Source organism: Drosophila kikkawai, chromosome 2L (assembly GCF_030179895.1).
Source record: "Drosophila kikkawai strain 14028-0561.14 chromosome 2L, DkikHiC1v2, whole genome shotgun sequence".
Taxonomy (NCBI): Eukaryota; Metazoa; Arthropoda; class Insecta; order Diptera; family Drosophilidae; genus Drosophila; species Drosophila kikkawai.
The window spans coordinates 6428371-6446960 of NC_091728.1; the positions used below are offsets into that span (position 1 = coordinate 6428371).

Consider the following 18590-nt stretch of genomic DNA (forward strand, 5'->3'; position numbering starts at 1 on the left):
TCGCCTATTTGCGCCCATTTTGGATGATAGCTTGAAGCTTTACTACCAGCTAAATGACACGGATGACGCTGAGCACGTAAGGATCCACCAAACGATGGCGCAGCTGTACGATGTGGGTAGCAGCGAGGAAGAGACGATGGTGACCCAGGTGAACAGTCCATCGCCATCGCCTCCGATTGAGGTTGAGCTGCTTCTCCCCCTTTCAAGTGACAGCTCGACGGCCAGCAGTTCCCTCTACGCGATCCACACCCCGTCGCCGGCTCATCCCAGTGGCGTGCTCCTGATGCCCCAAAATCTAGAGTCGCCGCTGATGTCCCACAGTGATCCCATCACGCTCACCGAACAGGTGCAGCTGCACAACCCTCCCCCGGAGGACGAGAACAACACGTCCTGTTCGCTGTCATCAAACCTGACGGACAGCAAGACCCTGGACGGTCGAACGCCCATTGTGGTTTGAGGAGGACGACGGACTAATCCCCGATCTGCTTAACTTGTGATTTCGTTTACACAGTCTTAGAGAAACAACAAACAGTTGGCGGAAAAAGAACAGCTTAACGTTAAATATTAGTCTTAAATAATGTTTGTGTGTATGTGTCTGTCAAAGTTGTTAACATATTAATTGCGTTTATGCGGAGCGGATAACAATAGAGAGTCAAATGTGTTTTTAATATATAATTCAGCCATACGAATGTTATACATGAAATGTCCCACCAAGTATTCAAATAATTTCCTGTTTGTATCAGAAAACTTCCGAAAAAAATACCTGAATATTAATTTTTGGATTCAAATTAAATTTAATAGGTTGTATTCTCTTATTTCTTAAACCTTCCAACTGCATAGACGCAATCTAGATGTGTGTGTTTTATATGGCTTAAGTTCTCGCTTCTTAACCATACACCCAACCATTATCCCATCATCCATGGTCATCTTCACAGAAAACTAAAAACATTGAGCAAATTTTTCTCACTTCGTTCGGATTGAATAAGGAAGTTGTATAGGGAAAGGAACTATAAGCAGCCAGACGGCCTGATGGCACTCATAGAGTAGTCCATCGGGGCCCTTAGGGACTTGGCATTAACATTTCTGATTTATCTCTCTCACATGCACCTAGCGAAAAATAAATTCCATATTCTATTGTTCTCTCTGCACTCATTCATAGGACAATTATTCTTTGCCTTGTAGTCAAATTTACTTGATTTTCATACTCATATGATCTTAAAAATGTAACATTTAAGCTTAGCAAAGAGTCGATTTTAGTGTACAAGACGATATACATACATAACTTGATATAAAAAATAATACATTTGGAATTTTAGCATACTATTTTAAGCTGAGAAAGTGTTAACAAACGCGCAATTTTTACTCATAAAGTTGGGCATTACGTAAACTGAAAAGTATTCCGCATAAAAAAAAAAAAAAAAGAAAACAGCATAAATAATAAATTGATATAAATTAAAATGATATATGGTATAAGTTAATGTTAATAAATTAAAATATTGTAAAGAGACAAAGTGGCAAGATCAAAGAAATCAAAAATAAATGTTATTAAACCTAATCAAATATATTTTTGAGAGTTTTATGGTGACATATAAAATATGGATATAGGAATTAACATGGATGCATTAACTAATCAGATTAATCTTTAAATTTCATTTCTAACTCAAAGCTTTTAAGGCTTTTGCGATACAAGGTGATAATATTATGTCAGCACATTTAGCAGTCACCTTAGACATTGTCGGAGTACTCATTAGTGAATTGCTCTTCAACGCGAGTTAGTGACCACTATAATTCCTCCTCAATTGAAGTTCAAACCTCACTGGAAATGTTCGAGTTCTTTCGTCAGATGAGTGTTCCGAAAGTCTCAGCGGTAATTCTCCGCTGGATGTTCTATCTAGCCAGTTATCTCGGCATTCTCTGCTTCAAGTTTTAGTTTTCAAGCCACAACTGATGACAAAGTAGCGATGCAAGAAAATGGTCAGTTGTGGAAGTGGTTTTTGGCTTTATTTCGCGTTGGAGGGCTATGTGTTTTAATATTCACAAGTTTACAATGGATCATTATGCTAAAAGATTTGTTGCGAAAATTCTTACACATCATCAGAATATTAGCAAACATTGCCAGCTCCCTATGCCTCCTGAGATTGCATTTGCTTCAGGGCACGGATTGCACTCATGTTGTCAACAGATTTCTGCAACTTTTTGTAAAAGTAAAAATGCTTTTCAAGACGAAGCGATCGGGATTCGGAGGAAAATATGAGCTTGTGCTTTTAATCCTCGCTCTTTCTGGCCTAATTTACGAAGGAATGTTTATATTACATTTATACCAATTGAAAAAATATTGGATTATAGATGTCTACTTATCCATAAGCAATAAACTTATCATGCACATCGCCTTTGTGGGCTACCTGACTCTGGGACTCCTCTACGCCGATCTAAACAACTTTGTTTCCACCGAGTTCAAATCCCAACTGGAGTCCCTAGAAGAGCAGCCCACGCGTCGGAAACTGAGGAAGGCTCGCAAGAGCTTGGACAAGTGTTTGACCCTTTACAAGGACGTGCAATCTTTGACATTCTTGTTCCAAAAAATTTTCAACTTGCCGCTACTTTTAAGCCTGGTCCGGAATTACATTACTGTTGCCTTGATTTCTTACAGTACTTTTATCAATCTTGATATTAGCTTGTCGTGGCTCTTAACGAATATTTCGATTGAAATTCTAAATATGTTGCTTCTGACGTTGTCTGTGCATAGGACAAAGCTTCAATTCAAAAGTATCCATCGACTAGTGCTAGAGAATTGTCATCTCATGGAAAACAAGGAGTGGAATAGAACTGTGAGTATGGCTAACCTATCTTTATATCTTTATTCCACAATATTTATTTCCTACAGCTGGAGGTCTTCTTCACCCATCTCAATCTCTACGAGTTTCGAGTGCGTCCTCTGGGCTTGTTTGACATATCCAACGAATTGTTTTTAGATTTTCTCTCTGCACTGATCACCTATCTCACTGTCGTCATTCAGTATGGAATGCAGCTGGAGACTTTCTCCTTGTTATTATCAAAAAGGCTTAGTTATATAACTAATTAAGCTCAGAGTAAAACACAAGGAAGCTAACTTCGTGGGAGTTGATTGGGGATAGATTTTTATTTAATTTTGAAATGGATTTCCCGGTTGGAGTATCATAAGTATATTTAATTAAAACCAAAATTCAGCAATTAACCAAAGACAACAAAGTAATATATATAAGTAATATTATAAGATTATATGAATATAAATTGAATGAAAAATTAATCTACAAAAATATAAACGAGTAAATCTTTAAAAATGTAACCTTCAAAGAATAAGTTAGGATCAATAAAAAGAAAAGATCCAAAATACTTAAAATAAACTTCACAAAACTAAATAAAACGCATTTGATGGGTACCAGGTAAAATAAACTGCAACTAGTTGCAGCTCGAATCGTTAATCCATGGATAAATCTTCTTTAACGGTAATTTCTCAAATGGCAATGGGTAAGGCCACAATTATATTCTAAAACAAATTGTGTATTAGTATGACTGAAGTAGTTTCGACATATCTTATCCAGATATACCTGTCTTCTTGTCAGTCCAAAGGAAATCACAGATGCTATCAAAATATAAAATTTCATTAACTTAATGCACTTTTCAAAGCTTTGACGAGAATAAATATGTAGTTTACCTTTCAATCGAAAATTACAGCTACTCGTAACAAGTTATATTGACCCTTCGGAAGATGAGAGTATCAAAAGTTTCCATCATTATTTTACGCGGATGGTTCTTTTACGCCAGATGCATTGGAGCAGTGTTTTGGCAGTTTAAACTACCGAAGGACCATGAAGTAGTAACGGAGGGGAGCTGGAGGAATCGTTCGTGGTGGAAGTGGATCTCAATGGTCTGGCGCCTTGTCCCGCTTTGTGTCAATGCCTATACGTACTCTTTGTTTATATGGAAGCTAGCCAACTTGGTTGACCAAGTGCTGAACGGTGCACGACTTGTGATTATTACTTCCTGCTGTTTGTCATTGATCCACCTGCAGATTTTCCACGGCGAAGAAGTAATTAGAATAATGAACCAATATCTTCACCTCTTTAATAGAGTATCAGCTCTGTTCATTCGTTCGGAAATTGGATTCGGTGGCGGACGAGAATTGTGCCTGATTCTATTATCTTTGGGCTGTCAGGTGCAAGAAATCGTCTTTTTTTTTGGCATCTTTCAATTTAGGATAAATGAGCAAAATCTTCTGAGTTGGTCAAGCGGCATCTATGTCTTCATTTGTTGTAATATAATTATGCGTATCACCTTTATTTGGTACCTCAGCCTAGGTGTCTTATATTCCAACCTGAACAAGAACCTGCTTTTGGAGACACAATGTCACAAAAGACACCAAAAGCTAAAGAATGCAATGGCTCTTTTTAGGGACATTTCCTGTTTGGTCACTTCGCTACAAAAAATCTCCAATAAATATCTTTTTTTAAACCTGCTGCAGACACTTTTCAGCGTGATATCGATCTCTTACAAAATGATAGCTGACAGACAGTTCTACCAGTTTTGGATTTGGTTCTGGTTTGTAAAGACAGTGCTCGATATGCTTGTCCTAAGTTTGGCCATTGAAGGAGCAGTCAATAAGTTTAATTTTATTCGGGAGATAATACTGGATATGTTCTTACTCAGCGAGCGAACCGAATGGAACAGAAAGGTGAGTGGTTTGAGTGAAATTACAGTTTACTAAAAATCTATATTTCCTAACATTTAGATGGAATTATTCATCACTCATTTGAACCTATACCAGTTTAGAGTCAGCCTCATGGGTCTTTTCGATGTTTCCAATAAGTTTTTTCCTGTGGTTGTAACCGGCATGATAACGTACCTTGTTTTTATCGTTCAATTTGTAATGCAATTAAAAATATAAGTATTGAGAGGATAAAAAGCAAAGTATTTTTGAACTGGTAACCAAACTAGATTAAGTAAGGATCTATATTATATGTAGCAAATCTTTCAGTTGTAGTATTTCCCTTATTTAAAAATTCAAAATCATACTGCCTTTGAAATCCCCAGCATTCACACTTACTTTTCGAACTTCATACATATGTATATATTTTTTTAGCTTTGACAAGCTCTGCACCAAATTTACAATGTTGGGGCCGGAGGTACTAGACGAGGAGTTTGAATGCCTGCGTCGCATTGCACAGGCAATTTGTCAGACCCTCGCAAGGCCTAAGGATCGCGAGATCTGCCGGAGCACCCTCGACGAAGTAGCCAAGTTCAATCAGTCGCCATCTATTAGGGTCAAGGAGAATGTGCACAAGTTTATGGTCTTCTACCTGAAAGTGCTGAGATGGACGCAAAAAAATCAACCGCTGACTATATACGAGAAATGGGTAAGATTGCTGCTAAGGTTTCCATTACAGCTTTTGATTTTTGTAATTTAAACATCGTAGTACGGCAAGAGCTCGGGTAATGATTCGGCCTCGGCTGACTCTGAAGAAATGCGCGTTTGGTTGCAGGAGGGAACATCATTCTTCGCCATGAAAACCTTCGAAGATGGATCCACGATGGTTTATACCGCAGTGGCCAAGGATCCAAAGGCTGGTTGGGCAGAATTCGGCCTAAAGTCCCTGATGGATATGCAGAACGGTTGTAAAATATCTAAATGATCTTGTGTAAAAACTCATTTCGGAGACATATATTTCGACTGTGGGTGTATTGCTCGAGATTCAAAGTGTACAACTTTCTGGCTTAAGAATTTACTTTGAATGTACAATATTCGTAGCTTAAAGGCTTAGAGTCGGTGTACAATATGGCAGATCAATTTTATTAACGTAGCAGAAGAAATCTTCTACGACTTATAAGCAATTTTGACTTGAAACTGTTTCCTTATATTGTTTAGTACTTATAATGTGGATATTTTCTGATTTAGGCTTGTTTTTATGCAATCTAAAAAATATAAATCATTTGATAGAAGATATAAATCATTTGCTTTAAAATTTAAGTTTCCAAGTCATAATTGCTTTGTTCAGCAAATGCTCACTGCTCTGCTTCTTCGTTTGATAAATCGACCTGCCGTAAAGTCACAAGATCTAGATTAACTTTTCAACTTTCTAACTTAACTTTATGAAATGGAAATGTGGACGGAATGTCATTCTGCTATCAAAAGTCATTCTCAGCTTAAAGATTAGTAAAAGTGTGTGTGTAAAGGCACAATTTGTCTTTTTTGTTGTATTAATGAGGCATATTTGTGTCTTAGCTCCTTGCAATCCTTGAGGCGGCGCCCATTAGCAGGAAAGCCAAGAGCAGCTGAAGGGATCCGTGCATTTGCATAAGACTGGACCCATTGCAGCTGTCACTAGAGCAGTAGCACTCCTCCCAGTACACACCGTTTTCGTAAACGCCCCAATTACAGACTCCAGTTACTCCGGTATCCGAAACGGATGCGCATCGTCGGATAACCTGACGCCAGCGACCGTCCCCTGGAAGCAACGTAAGTGTAATGAATGGTACAAAAAATCAGCAAGATAGCTTGGATTGGAAAGGGAAACTATCAGACAACTCACAGATGAATCCGCGGGGACCTTGCTGCACCACCTTCATGCAGAAGGATCCTGGCATGTGGCTCTCGTCGCTGTTGCATTCGATGGCAATGTGCTCCGTGCGATTGAACCGCTTGTAGGCTCCACAACTGTCGTGACCCTTGCGATCTTGGTCGGAGGAGCACTGGTAGCAACGAATGGCCCAGCTGCCTGCAAATATTTGGTGATTAATTTCAACTACTGCATCCAAAAACACTTGCCAAGCCACACCCAAAGCCGAGATTAAACACTTGACGACGGGCATTATACGGCGCTGTGGCTTAATTACATACCGCAGACGGCCAGCGTGAGGAGCAGAAAGGCACTGCGTATCAGGACGGACATGATTATCTTATAACTTCTTTGTGCGCTTCGGTTAACTTAACTAAAATGCTTTTAAACTAAAAAGAATAACAAACTTGTAATGAACGCGAGCCTCAGTGTGGCCGTGTACGTGGCAGTGGGAAAATACGAAAGGCGGAGAGAACTAGCGGGAATGCAGAGGAACCGGTGACAGCTCTTTATTTTGTTTTAAAACCAATTTAGGGTATTCCCTAAATATGGAAACTATACATAAATTAATTAATATGGAACTGCTATTCTTAGGGTTTCTTATATTTTATTGTTTTATTCATAAATAAGCATTGTGAAAAGATTTAAAAAAAATCAATTAATGGCTTATGTCTCCTTCACTAGCTATAACTAGCTTTAAAAAACATAGCTAAAACGGCATCACAGTTTAGTTGTAGGAAAAAAATCGCCGGCGAAGAAAATTTTCTTTGTTTGTTTTTATCCGTCATTAGAATTAAGTTAGACTTTAGCATTAATATGACGACCTCGGGCAACATCTGCCGCGTCTGCAGCAGCCCCGCGGACTATGAAATCTTCGCCAAGATTCCCACCTACCTGCACGGATCCACGAACGAGTTTCTCAACTGGCAGAAGCCCATTAGCGTTCTACTGGAGGAGACAACGGGCCTAAAGGTTAACCTTCCCCATTGTCTGGTCCCGCATACGTTTTGATCCTTAAATCCCTGCAGAATTCCACAGACGACGGCCTGCCCCGCTACATATGTGCGCCCTGCATCTCGTATCTCAAGCACGCCGTCACCTTCCGGGAGCAGTGCATCAAGAATGCCCTCAGTCTTAAGGTGGCGGAGCTATACCAACAGAAGGCAGTGAACATCTCGGACTCGAACAAAGTAGACAAGGAGAACGCCCTTTTTACCCCCGCGGACCTGCGGTACGTCGAGCAGCGACCGGTGCACGACCTGCTGCTGAACAACAGCCGAGCTAAAGTGCAGGCCCCCAAGGACAAGGTGCACAAGCGACTGCTAAACCAGACGGCTCCGCAGCTGGACGGCAGCTCTGAGCAGCGAATCCAGTATCTCAACGTGCTTTTTGACAAGCACCAACAGCACAACAGCTTCCAGAGGCATTCCAGGGACACTGAGCTGCCCACGAGCAGCGGCAACGATGGCACAAACGAAGACGACGAGGACTATGGTGCGGTCAGCTCCAGCGACGACAATGAGGAGGCCGCCCTGCTGCGCAAGCACAAAAACTGCTACAACTACAGCGAGACCAACTTCGAGGAGGACGACCCAATGGATCAGGACCAGGTGCAGTTGCGCGACATCAAGGTGAATATACCGGAGCCCATGTGGAAGGAGCGCAAGTGCCCGGCATGCTCCAAGCGCTTCATGTTTGAGGACTCGCAGCAGTCGCACCTGGACAACTGCGTGGAGTACCAGTTCGTAGCGTTTGTAACCGAGGTGACCAAGCTGCTGGATATTAGGCGGCAGAAGATGGTATCGCCCCACGAGTTCATCCGTCGGATGATTTTTTCCCTCCACAAGACCTGCACCTGGCTGCAGGAACATTCCGTAGACTCGCTTCTGGCCGAGAAGCTCAACCAGGTGAAGATCTCCAATGGCGAAAAGACAACTGAAGCTCCGGTGCCGACTGAGGTTCCTGCTCCGCTTCTGGCAGAGGATGAACCATTTGCAACCTTTGACTTCATCAGCGGCACAACGACACCGATTACGGAAGAGAACAATGTCCTGTATGCCATTGCTCGCTCCGAGAGCCGCAACTCGACATGTACGCCGACGGTAAAGAAGCCAATTCCCATACGTGGGACGGGAATGCCTCTGACAATGGGCCAGGGCCCAGGCGACAAACTCAAGGAACGGGCCACGTTTCTGGAAAAGCTGCAACGAGCGGCCGTCACACCCGGCTTAGATACCCCACCATGCCAGTCGGGCTTGGCTCCAATATTCTCTGCTCGATGCGGGCAGTGCAATTTAGTATTTGACTCGGTCTCCGAATTGGAGGTCCACAACGGAACGCATCACAATGGCCACTGTGGCAAGGAGATTACCGCTGACGCCGAGGCGCAGCGACGACACATAATTGCCCTTTTCGAAGACGACATCTGAATTATCCAAAGAACTGTTTTTCCTTTTTTTTAACTTGTATTATTTATTTATTTTATGTCTTTATGTTTCCCACTTGGGATTACCTCCAACAAGGTCCTATCACATTCTCATGTAGTCGAAGCCAAGGGCTTTACTCGTTTATACAGACCAATAAAGAGATTCGCAAGACTTAACCTTAAATTTATGCGTATATTTCCAAGCGATCTAGGACCAGGTTGGAGTCACAGATGTTTAGCTCTAGGAAATTCCTGAGCAGCCGCATTAGGTCCTTGCTTAGCTGAGCTTCGCGAAGTGCAAAGAGCCGGTTAAGGACACTCACGAAATGCTCTGGATTTGCCAGGACTCCTAACAGTGTAGCGTCGCCCATGGCCGCCAGATTGCCCAGGACTCGCACTCCGTAGAACAGGCTCAGCTTGTCCGAAAAGGAGCTTAAGTCTTGACACAACAGGCTGGCTCCGAAGAAATTCACTAGACCCTCAGCTTGCTGGACACCGAGGCCATGATCAGGCCGCACAACTTCCAGCTGGTGCACGATGTACATGAAGTACTCGCTGGCAGGATCCCCAAGACGCTTCTCGTGCAAGTGCTGTGTCAGGTATTTCCGCTCCTCGACGTTCACATGCTCCAGGGCGTGGGTGGCCACCATAAACAGGCAGATGCCGGCGTCCTCTTGGCATCCACTCGGTTCGCTGGCGGGCGTCGTGTACAGCTTCCACAATTTGGACACCAGCTGCATCTGGAGCAAGGTCTGGGCGGCCTTATTGCAGGTGGCAAGGATGTTGGCCAGTGTCCACAGACAGCTGTGCTTTAGCCGCTCCTCCTTTCCGTCCAAATAGGTGACCATGTAGCTGCCCGCCAGAGTCGCTATCTTCTCGGACACATGGGCCTCGCCCAGGGAAAGGTTGCACAGACACTCGACGGCATCGATCTGGCGCTGAATGTGAGGTCCTGTTAGGAGATTCCCATCATTTAACATAGTAAGATTCTCTCTGGGTCATATAGTTACCCGATAGCTCCTTGACCAGCACCTGTATGGCGCCAGGAATCGCTGCGAAGGCGTTGATATTCTCGTTCCCCTGAAGGAAGGCCAGGGCCAGGCGGTAAAGGTCCTCAGAGGTCGCATGCTTTCGACGCTTAATCCTAGAGGCCAGACCAAGCACATCTTTGATGCCCAGGTCCTCGAGTGTCGCCACCTCTTTCTTGATCTGTCCCAAGCCCAAACGGAGCGAGTCCTTTGCTTGGATTCGGCACTCCTGGCGCTGTTCGCGGGCGTACACGCGAATCTTGCTCCGAAGAGCAGAGTTTTCTGGTAGAGGAGCCGGTTCAGAGGACATTAAGGTATTTGGTGTGCTTTGTAAACGAGGATAAATTTTAAAATCAACACTTGTTGAGTTGACTTTTAAAGAATAACTCGGTTCATGCGTTGAATTTCGTGAATTAAAAGAATCGTAAATAAAATAAAGTGACACAAAAACAACTTAGAAGAAAACTATTTAAAAATTTAAGTTATTTTGAGAACTTTTAATAAACTTGCATTCCAATATTTCAATATCGCAAAATACTTACCTATATTTCACTACTTCAATATCATGTATTTGTAGAATTCTTAAAGATGTTCGCATAAACCGTAGGCAAGACCAACATTTTGTAATGTCGTAAAACAAGGAAACAAACACACCCAAGAAAATGTACATATATGTATGATTGTTTGCAAAATTCACATAGAAAATGCTTAAATATTAAAAAAAACAACAATTTAAAATTGTTAACAAACATCTGTTAAAAAATATCGCACAATACAAAAAATATCGTTACTAGCCAGTAAGATCGATGTATCGATATTCTTATTGCTGGTACTCCCAGCCCTAGTGGTGTTAGGCGAAAATTTAACAATTGAATTCCAAGTTAATTAACTTTGAGAGCAATTGCCGTGGTCAGCAGTGGTGCAGCAGGCGAGTGCAACACAATGCAGGTGTGAGCCGCTGGTCCGGCGCCGTCGCACAACAGCACGATGCACTTTTCCATACCGGACACGCAGGAGCTGGGCTCCTCGCCCACCTACACAGCATACAACATACACATCAACGGCGTCTACCACTGTCGATTGCGTTACAAGCAGCTCCACTCGCTCAACGAGCAGCTGCGCAGGCACTGCGGGGGCGTAAGTCTGCCGGCGTTTCCCCCGAAACGCCTTCTCCCGCTGACCAATGGCCAGCTGGAGACGCGACGTAGTGCTTTGGAACAGTACCTGCAGATGGTGGGCCAGGATGGCCGCATCGCCCGGTCCGCCCACATGCAGCAGTTCCTGCAGCGCGCTCAACTGGATACGGCGCTGGCCGAGGATATGGTAACTAGTGACTGTGAAGAGCAGCAGCTGGAGGTGCAGGTGTACACGAGTCCGGCGAGTGAACGCCTTCTGGTCAGCTGCAGCGTGCAGCAGAACGCAGGGGCTCTGCTAAAAGCCGTCTGCCAGGAGCTCCAGCTGCCCGAGGATCTAACGCGCTTCTTCTGCTTGTTCCTCGTGCGTCGAATGCGAAAAACGGATGAGATGCACCTGGTGCGCCGACTCATGGACTTTGAGTCGCCGTACATAACGCGCCTGCACGTTCAGCCTTGCGATCTGCTGCTGCGTACCTGCTACTGGGACTCTGGACTGGACGCCAAATTGACTGGAAGCAAGGTGGCTCTCAACCTGCTGTACAACCAGACAGTGGCCGATGTTGGCCGCGAGTGGGTGGTTATCTGTTCGCCGGGCGTGGGCCGTCAGCTAGGCAGCCTACAGCAGCAGGGAAGATCTCGGGAGTACATGGATTTGGTGCGCCAGCTGCCTTCCTACGGGTGCCTGCAGTTCGATGAGGCAGAGGTAGACTACCCAGAGCCAAACACAATGGCGCTGGTTAGCATTGGCAACAAGGAGCTAAGCCTACGAACTTCACGCGGCGCCAAGATCTACGAGACCAAGTTTCGTGTGACTAGGATGCGGTCGTGGCGCGTTAGCGTCACTCACAACCCCCTGGAGGCCCGCTTGGAACCCACGCACCTGCAGCTGGCTTTCGAATATCTGATTGCAAAGCAGACGCTGCGATGGATAACCATCACTAGTGGTCAGGCTATGCTGATGTCCGTATGCCTGCAGGCGATGGTCGACGAGCTGCTCAACCGAGGAGGAGGCGGCAAGGCGGATCCCAACAGCGACGATGAACAGGATCAGCCGGCAGTTACCTCGTCCTCATCTACGCCCAGCTCAACTTCCTCTACATCGACATGGGCATCTTCCACATGCTCTGCGTCCACAGCGCCCTCAACGCCGCCAGTTAGGTTTTTATCCGAAGACTTGGTCCCCAGGTCGAAGCAGCAGCCCAGGCTGACGTCCCGCACCTTTGGAGCTGTATTCTTCCGCAACGACGGGGCGGACAATGGAGCTCGGGTGTCCAACGAGGCGTTTGAAGGCATTGGAGATGATGATCTATAAATGTGCTGAGGCAATTGCCAAAACGAATGCTTTTTCGGAGAGATTAGAGGAGCCGCCAAACTAGTTGTAACTCCAAGTGCAGGTGTAGGTGCAGACACAGAATATTAACTCATTTGATGTAATTAAGGTTAAAGATTTTATATGTGTGTTATAACCAGACTACTTCCTCTCTCTGCTACTCGCCAATGTTACAAAACCGAAGCCGAGGTTGGCGTAATATGTCCTTTACTCAATGGAAGTGCAGACGAGTGGCGGGATGAAGGAAATGAATGCTCAAGATAAATGGCTCGTTTTACCAGCATTATTTATATATATATCTACATGTTGAATTATTGTAAATGCTCTGTAAATGGAATTCTTATGACACATTTTATCTCTTTTTTTTATTATTTTTGTATTGTAATATATGTACGTACGTGAACTTACCTTACTTTAGCGATAGTGAAATATGTTATGCATTTTAAACAATAAATGTACTGATAACTACAGTAAATGTATTAGGCATTCGCGTGGATATTTCTCTAAAAAGAAAAACGAAGAAAACAAATACATTCTCGAAACTGTTGATTGACTTCCAAATGCAACCTGTAAAACGTTTTAAAATACATTTGTGTATTATAAACTACTGCGTCCAAGTGTTGTCTTTAGTATCTTAGTTTTAGAGCTTAAGATTTTCATAGAAAAATCGGAATATTTTTGAGGCGAATAATTATTTGGTAATTATTAAACATATTTTTTAATAATTGATTTAAAAATTAAAGCACATTATGATGGAGATTGCAAAAAAGTAAGATACCAATAGATGCATTTTTGATTTATTTATTTATTATTTTTTAAAACGATGATTATGTGAATTTTGTTTTGTTTATGAAGAAAGAATAACTTGGTGCTAATATTTTAATGTTCCAATATTGACCTTTTAAAAGCTTTTTATTTTCAAAATTTTATTAATTTTTTTTTAATATTATTTAAATAAATATTTCTTTTAATATTACAGTTAATCACAAGAAAGTAAAATAAAATGTTAAGACCTGGAATTTATTAAATTTTAATTTCAATGGAGTTCCCCAAATATTTTTCAAAAGTGCTACAAATATTTAGTGTGGCATTGTACTAAACATCTGGCTTTTTCAAACTTTCCGCGGCGGTCACACTGCTGCTAAAGAGAAAATTGAGGGAATATAAATAACTTTTAAGCGATAAACAAGACGATTTGAGGATTAATATCTCACAGCAAGGACACATCGAAATGGATCGCAATAACGGGTATGAAAATATAATGGCAGGACTTGCCAATCCTCCTGCAATCCCATGTAAAAGCGGTCTGTGCGCATTGTTGGACGACAAAAGACCGTGTTTACATACATATAAACATACGCACAACCCTCGATATATACATGGTACTCGTATATACGTTTGTAAATATGTTTTCGCTCTGCTCTATCTCCAACCATAGACGCTACCCCTACAATATACGGCGACAGAACAGCGGCGGCGGCGGCCACAATGCTCTCCACAGCTACCACCACCACCATCACAGCAACAACAACAACAACGTCGGCTCATCCTCGTCACCGGCGGGGGCGACGTCCAGTGCATCTGGCTATAGCAATCACAGTGCCGGCAACTCACCCTCATCGCTGGGCGGGCACAGCAGCAGTAGCAGCAACAACAGTAATGCCGGTGCAACCTATGGCCAAGGTGCCGCCCAGAGCCAGAATCTGCCGCTATCTCAGCATGACGAGCTGATCCGGTACATCCATGAGGCCTGGAACAAGGTAAGCAAGCGTCTGGTATTTTGGAATAGGGCCATCCACTTGTCACCCTCTATCTCTTGCTTTCTGCCCCGCGGCAACCAGGGACCGTAGATTTTCTGATATTTGTTTGAAATCTAAAGAATGCTTTCTTCTTGACGAAGCTACGTGGAAACTTTTCCATTACCAAACTTTAAATGTTAATAAGCCTACAAATGTATTTATAAATATTAATAGGTAAGGTTATTTTGTCATCTCTGTCTTCGGGGATAAGTCAATAGAGAATATTCAACTGCAGTCCAAAAAGCAAATTGTAAATAATTAATTTTAAAGAATTTTTTTAAAAGGTTTATTTCAACTTTCTCAATATTTGTAGCCCAACTCACTTTCAATTCTATATTCTACGAAATCTTTATCTTTAAATATAAAAGAATTATGATGATTTTAGTTCCTGCTTTATAAATAAAAAATATACATATTTCTAAATGTTATCCTTTTATTTATTAAGATCTATTTTAAAATCTCATTTGCTACGGTCCCTTTCGTGATATTATCGGTTGCTCTTCATGCTTTGCCAAACAACACTTTTCGCTTCAGGTTAAGGAGCAGGGCCCACCTGTGATCTACTGCAACGAATCTGATAATCAGCTGAAAAACTTCAAGCCATTCGATCTGGAGGAGTACTGGGGCCAGCGCCTGATCCAGAACATTCACGTGACGCCCACACAGGCCGGGGGACACCAGTAGGCCGGATGAAAATGGGAATCTTACAGACGGACTACGGCATGTGCTTCATGTGCTAACAATTAATTAAATTATATACACAAAACGGGAGGGGTGCCAATTTCCCCATGATTTTGACTACTTTCCATGTGATTGGAATTTACACTTTTTATTTTTGTGCGCCTTTGCTTTGGACTATTAAATTTGAAAAAAATTTGTATAAAAAAGAGAATCCACTGCCAGCTGAAAGGCAAATGATACATGCAATAAATAAAATTATTGGCTGACTTTCTCTCCCCCCCAATGGCACCCCTAATTTAGCATGCTGTCTGCATTTAAGTGTTGTGCATTAAGCGCGCTTTAAATTTTGACCAGAACAACAACAATAAACAAATTTTAGAGCGTAGAAAAATATATAAAGAATTCTGGCTTTTATTTATGGAATTTAATTGAACAAAACGGCAAGTATTAAATTAAAATAAGAATAGCAAATATGCAAGAAAAAAGTATTTATATTATTAAAAATAAAGTTTTTTCCTTGCCAAGTGGATGATGGATGCTTTAATGAAAACATTGATAATAATATAATGTCTTGCAAGCTACATGGCTATTAAATTAATCATTTATATGCATCTCTAGTGAATACAATTTAATTTGTTACTAAAAGTACATAAAACTCTCTAAGTGAGAGTTAAAAATTTGTCAATGGATGAACTATTTTAATATAGATTCTATTTTGTAAACTAATCATAGTTTGAGATTTTAATGAAACTTTAAAGTTAAAAATGTTCTAGTCAAACATCAAACTATAATCGTTGATAATATAATTTAAAATTAATATTTTATCTGAGATAGTTTAACCAGATTTTAGTCAACCATTGATAGTCTGCTTGTTTTTCAATTGTTTCCCAACAACAACAAATCAAATAATCATTAATGAATTGAAAGTTATTTTTAGCACAAATCTAGACTAAAAGATATGAAGGTGCACACACCAGCTTAGCAGAGGTATGCACCTGCAGACTCGGATATGCAACGTAGACACGCATCGCACACACACACACACACCGCCTCGAAGCAAAAACACTGCTCTTTTTGTACTGAACGGCAATTCGTGGTTTATAAAAGTTACTTTTATTTCTTCTCTCACTGTTTTACATCATACCGCGCAGTTGCTGTCGTTCAACACAAGCGTTAAGCTCACTGCCTCCTCAGACCATCTTGCGCAGCAGACGGTTGATCTGGTCCTCGCGGTTGCCAAAGTCGCCGCCGTTGACGTAATGGTTGGCCTTCTTGCGCCAGCCGCCGGTGGGCGTGTTGAGCTTGAAGGGCCACAGGAAGTTGGAGGCGTACTTGAAGTTGGGGCCAACAGTGAAGATCTCGTGGACAAGATCCTCAACGCACTGAATGTTGTGCGCCTGACGGAGCTTGCGCTCGATCACAAAGTTGTCGGTGATGGGCACACGCTGACGGCTGTGCTTCACGAAACCGCGCTTGTAGATCAGCGAGCGCACCGACTTCAGGTTGGGGTAGCCCCAGGTGATGTAGGGCTCGGCAATGCGGAGCATGTTAATCGTAGCCTTGTTCAGCTTGATGAACACACCGTTGTTGATCTGGCGCAGACGGAACAGCTGGAGGACCTTGCGGACCTTGGGCGCCACCTTGTTGATACTGCAAGCGAGCGGGCGGGAGAGATTAGGGCTTTGGCCGGAAAGCGACACAACACACTACTCACCCGCGGATACGGACAACAAAGGCCAGCTTGGCCTCGGCGGGCACGTAGAACTGGTTGCGCTTCTTGGCCAGGCGACGGAGCTTGATCTCACGCTGATCGGCCTTGATGTACTCATTCTGGTACTTCTCGGCACGCACCAAGTTCTCCTTCTTGCGCAGCGCGATGACAGCGGCACGCTTCAGGCGACGTTTCGACTCGGCGACCCGCTTGCTGATTTGTTTCTTGCTGAACTTCAGCTTGGATTCCGGCACAGCGGGCAGCTTTTTCGCTGCTGGTTTCTTGGCGACCGGAGCTGGCATCTGTGGGCAGCGAAAAACAGTTCCATTTGAGCGCGCTTGTCTCAAGTTAAGGGGTATTTTTTTCAAAAATATTGCACTAACCTCTTACTGGTCACTACACACGCTGGTAAAAGAAAGGGAAAGAAAGACCGGAAACGTGCACTACACCATGTACGAGCTGTCAAAACGGGTCAAAGCAACCCTGCGTGCCAGTGTTGGTCAGCGAGGCGACCTATCGAAGAAGCGGCCACACTGTCCGATAGGCAACTATCGAAAAAGCACCATCCCTAGAGCAGCAAGAGAAGTCCGCGCGAATTTGTGTGTTTTCGGTAAGTTTTTCATTTTCTGAGTAATTAATTGATTTGTAAGCGTTAATTAAATGTTTAGGGGCTTCCTCATTTATATATCATTATCTTTTCAGACGGCTGGCGACCGGAATAGTGTAAAACACCAACTATTTTAACTTTACACATTTCTTACCAACAGCTGATCCGAATCTATTGTTTAAATAAAGTTTAACTTGTTCTAATGAATTCCACTCAAAGTCCGGTGTACCACACATCCGTTGAACAAAAGCGGCATGCTCAGGATGTGGCCAGGAGGCAAAGGATGGGCAAGCAAATGCCAAAACTGCGCGAAATGCTGCGAGAGGTAATGCAATTTAATAAATAAAATAAAATAAAATACAACAATAAAAGTATTCTTAACCGTTGCAGAAGTACCGCAAGCGCATTGTTGAAACCCGCAAGAAGTGCACTGACTCCAATCGTGAAATACAATTGGTATTTTAAAGGTTATCCCATAAATCAGCTTAAAAAATTAATTAAAGTTTCCCTTTCCAGTCAGAACTCAGGGAAATTCTTCGCCAGGAACTCACTGAGTTGGAGCACGACTTGGATCTGGAGCAACTAATCCTGGACGAGCTGCTCTCTGATGTGAACGAGTGGTACGCCCTGGGAGAACAGAACCTGGAAACGCTCTACGTTGAGCCAGATGATCAGCCAAAGGAGGTTCTGTGCCCCGTTTGCCAGATGAAGCCCTTGCAGCGTCAGAAGAAGGGTTACCTCTGCGAGTGTGGCGTCAAGTTTGAACACTCGGCTGACATGGAACAGCTCCAGAGTTTGCTGCACCAGCAGATAGTCAGCCACGAGGTAAAGTGCACTCAGGCACTGCGCTTCTTTATTGAACCCTCTTCGGGGCACCTGTACAACATGTGTGGCAGCTGTGACTACTTCTCCTCTGTTTAGTTTCTTGTCTTAGTGTTCCTTTCGCTGGCTGCGTCCAGCATAGAATATACGTGATATTTGAGCTAGCAAGTAAGTTTATGTTATCTACAATTGACTTAATATACTAATCAATGTTTGTTATTAACAATAATTACCTACATACGTACATAGATATAAAGTAACAATATTCTAAGCTGAAGAATTTATCCTTTACATTTATTTTCGATGTTTTTTGTATATTTAATTCTTAAATTTAAATTAAAATTGATTAGTAAGTCCAGTAATTATTCAAATTTAATTATTCCTGTTCAATGCACCCGAAATCCACTCAGGAACCACTCCTACTCACCCAAAACCCATCAAAAGACAACCAACAAACA

General features: G+C 42.7%; 10 protein-coding genes across 10 annotated transcripts; 7 read left to right on the forward strand and 3 right to left on the reverse strand.

Moving 5' to 3' along the window:
* Positions 1 to 2210: 2210 nt before the first annotated feature.
* LOC108074491 (putative gustatory receptor 93c) lies at positions 2211 to 3082 on the forward strand. Its single transcript, XM_017166564.1, has 2 exons — positions 2211 to 2552; positions 2885 to 3082. The coding sequence occupies exons 1-2, from the start codon at positions 2211 to 2213 to the stop codon at positions 3080 to 3082; spliced, it is 540 nt and encodes a 179-aa protein (XP_017022053.1).
* An 811-nt stretch (positions 3083 to 3893) lies between these two features.
* LOC108074492 (putative gustatory receptor 93c) lies at positions 3894 to 4924 on the forward strand. The gene is made up of 3 exons (XM_017166566.2): positions 3894 to 4195; positions 4502 to 4711; positions 4769 to 4924. Exons 1-3 carry the CDS (start codon positions 3905 to 3907, stop codon positions 4922 to 4924), a joined length of 657 nt encoding a protein of 218 aa, XP_017022055.2. The 5' UTR covers positions 3894 to 3904.
* A 128-nt stretch (positions 4925 to 5052) lies between these two features.
* On the forward strand, positions 5053 to 5728 carry LOC108074493 (uncharacterized). Its single transcript, XM_017166567.3, has 2 exons — positions 5053 to 5393; positions 5454 to 5728. Exons 1-2 carry the CDS (start codon positions 5148 to 5150, stop codon positions 5667 to 5669), a joined length of 462 nt encoding a protein of 153 aa, XP_017022056.2. The 5' UTR covers positions 5053 to 5147; the 3' UTR covers positions 5670 to 5728.
* Positions 5672 to 7034, reverse strand: LOC108074614 (uncharacterized). Its single transcript, XM_017166737.3, has 3 exons — positions 6875 to 7034; positions 6567 to 6752; positions 5672 to 6482 (listed from the first exon to the last, which is right to left on the reverse strand). The coding sequence occupies exons 1-3, from the start codon at positions 6924 to 6926 to the stop codon at positions 6256 to 6258; spliced, it is 465 nt and encodes a 154-aa protein (XP_017022226.1). The 5' UTR covers positions 6927 to 7034; the 3' UTR covers positions 5672 to 6255.
* A 281-nt stretch (positions 7035 to 7315) lies between these two features.
* Positions 7316 to 9202, forward strand: LOC108074597 (uncharacterized). Its single transcript, XM_017166713.3, has 2 exons — positions 7316 to 7565; positions 7622 to 9202. The coding sequence occupies exons 1-2, from the start codon at positions 7410 to 7412 to the stop codon at positions 9020 to 9022; spliced, it is 1557 nt and encodes a 518-aa protein (XP_017022202.1). The 5' UTR covers positions 7316 to 7409; the 3' UTR covers positions 9023 to 9202.
* On the reverse strand, positions 9192 to 10419 carry LOC108074598 (uncharacterized). Its single transcript, XM_017166714.3, has 2 exons — positions 10029 to 10419; positions 9192 to 9970 (listed from the first exon to the last, which is right to left on the reverse strand). The coding sequence occupies exons 1-2, from the start codon at positions 10354 to 10356 to the stop codon at positions 9204 to 9206; spliced, it is 1095 nt and encodes a 364-aa protein (XP_017022203.1). The 5' UTR covers positions 10357 to 10419; the 3' UTR covers positions 9192 to 9203.
* Positions 10420 to 10813: 394 nt separating this feature from the next.
* Positions 10814 to 13120, forward strand: Snx17 (sorting nexin 17). Its single transcript, XM_017166716.3, has one exon. It carries the CDS (start codon positions 11034 to 11036, stop codon positions 12492 to 12494), a length of 1461 nt encoding a protein of 486 aa, XP_017022205.1. The 5' UTR covers positions 10814 to 11033; the 3' UTR covers positions 12495 to 13120.
* Positions 13121 to 13602: 482 nt separating this feature from the next.
* On the forward strand, positions 13603 to 15394 carry LOC108074504 (hornerin). Its single transcript, XM_017166582.3, has 3 exons — positions 13603 to 13760; positions 13951 to 14272; positions 14846 to 15394. The coding sequence occupies exons 1-3, from the start codon at positions 13744 to 13746 to the stop codon at positions 14993 to 14995; spliced, it is 489 nt and encodes a 162-aa protein (XP_017022071.1). The 5' UTR covers positions 13603 to 13743; the 3' UTR covers positions 14996 to 15394.
* Positions 15395 to 16082: 688 nt separating this feature from the next.
* RpL7 (ribosomal protein L7) lies at positions 16083 to 17216 on the reverse strand. Its single transcript, XM_017166677.3, has 3 exons — positions 17087 to 17216; positions 16707 to 17005; positions 16083 to 16642 (listed from the first exon to the last, which is right to left on the reverse strand). Exons 2-3 carry the CDS (start codon positions 17003 to 17005, stop codon positions 16183 to 16185), a joined length of 759 nt encoding a protein of 252 aa, XP_017022166.1. The 5' UTR covers positions 17087 to 17216; the 3' UTR covers positions 16083 to 16182.
* Positions 17181 to 18494, forward strand: Ripalpha (RPA-interacting protein alpha). Its single transcript, XM_017166678.2, has 4 exons — positions 17181 to 17313; positions 17406 to 17635; positions 17701 to 17766; positions 17827 to 18494. Exons 2-4 carry the CDS (start codon positions 17513 to 17515, stop codon positions 18229 to 18231), a joined length of 594 nt encoding a protein of 197 aa, XP_017022167.1. The 5' UTR covers positions 17181 to 17313; positions 17406 to 17512; the 3' UTR covers positions 18232 to 18494.
* Positions 18495 to 18590: the final 96 nt, after the last annotated feature.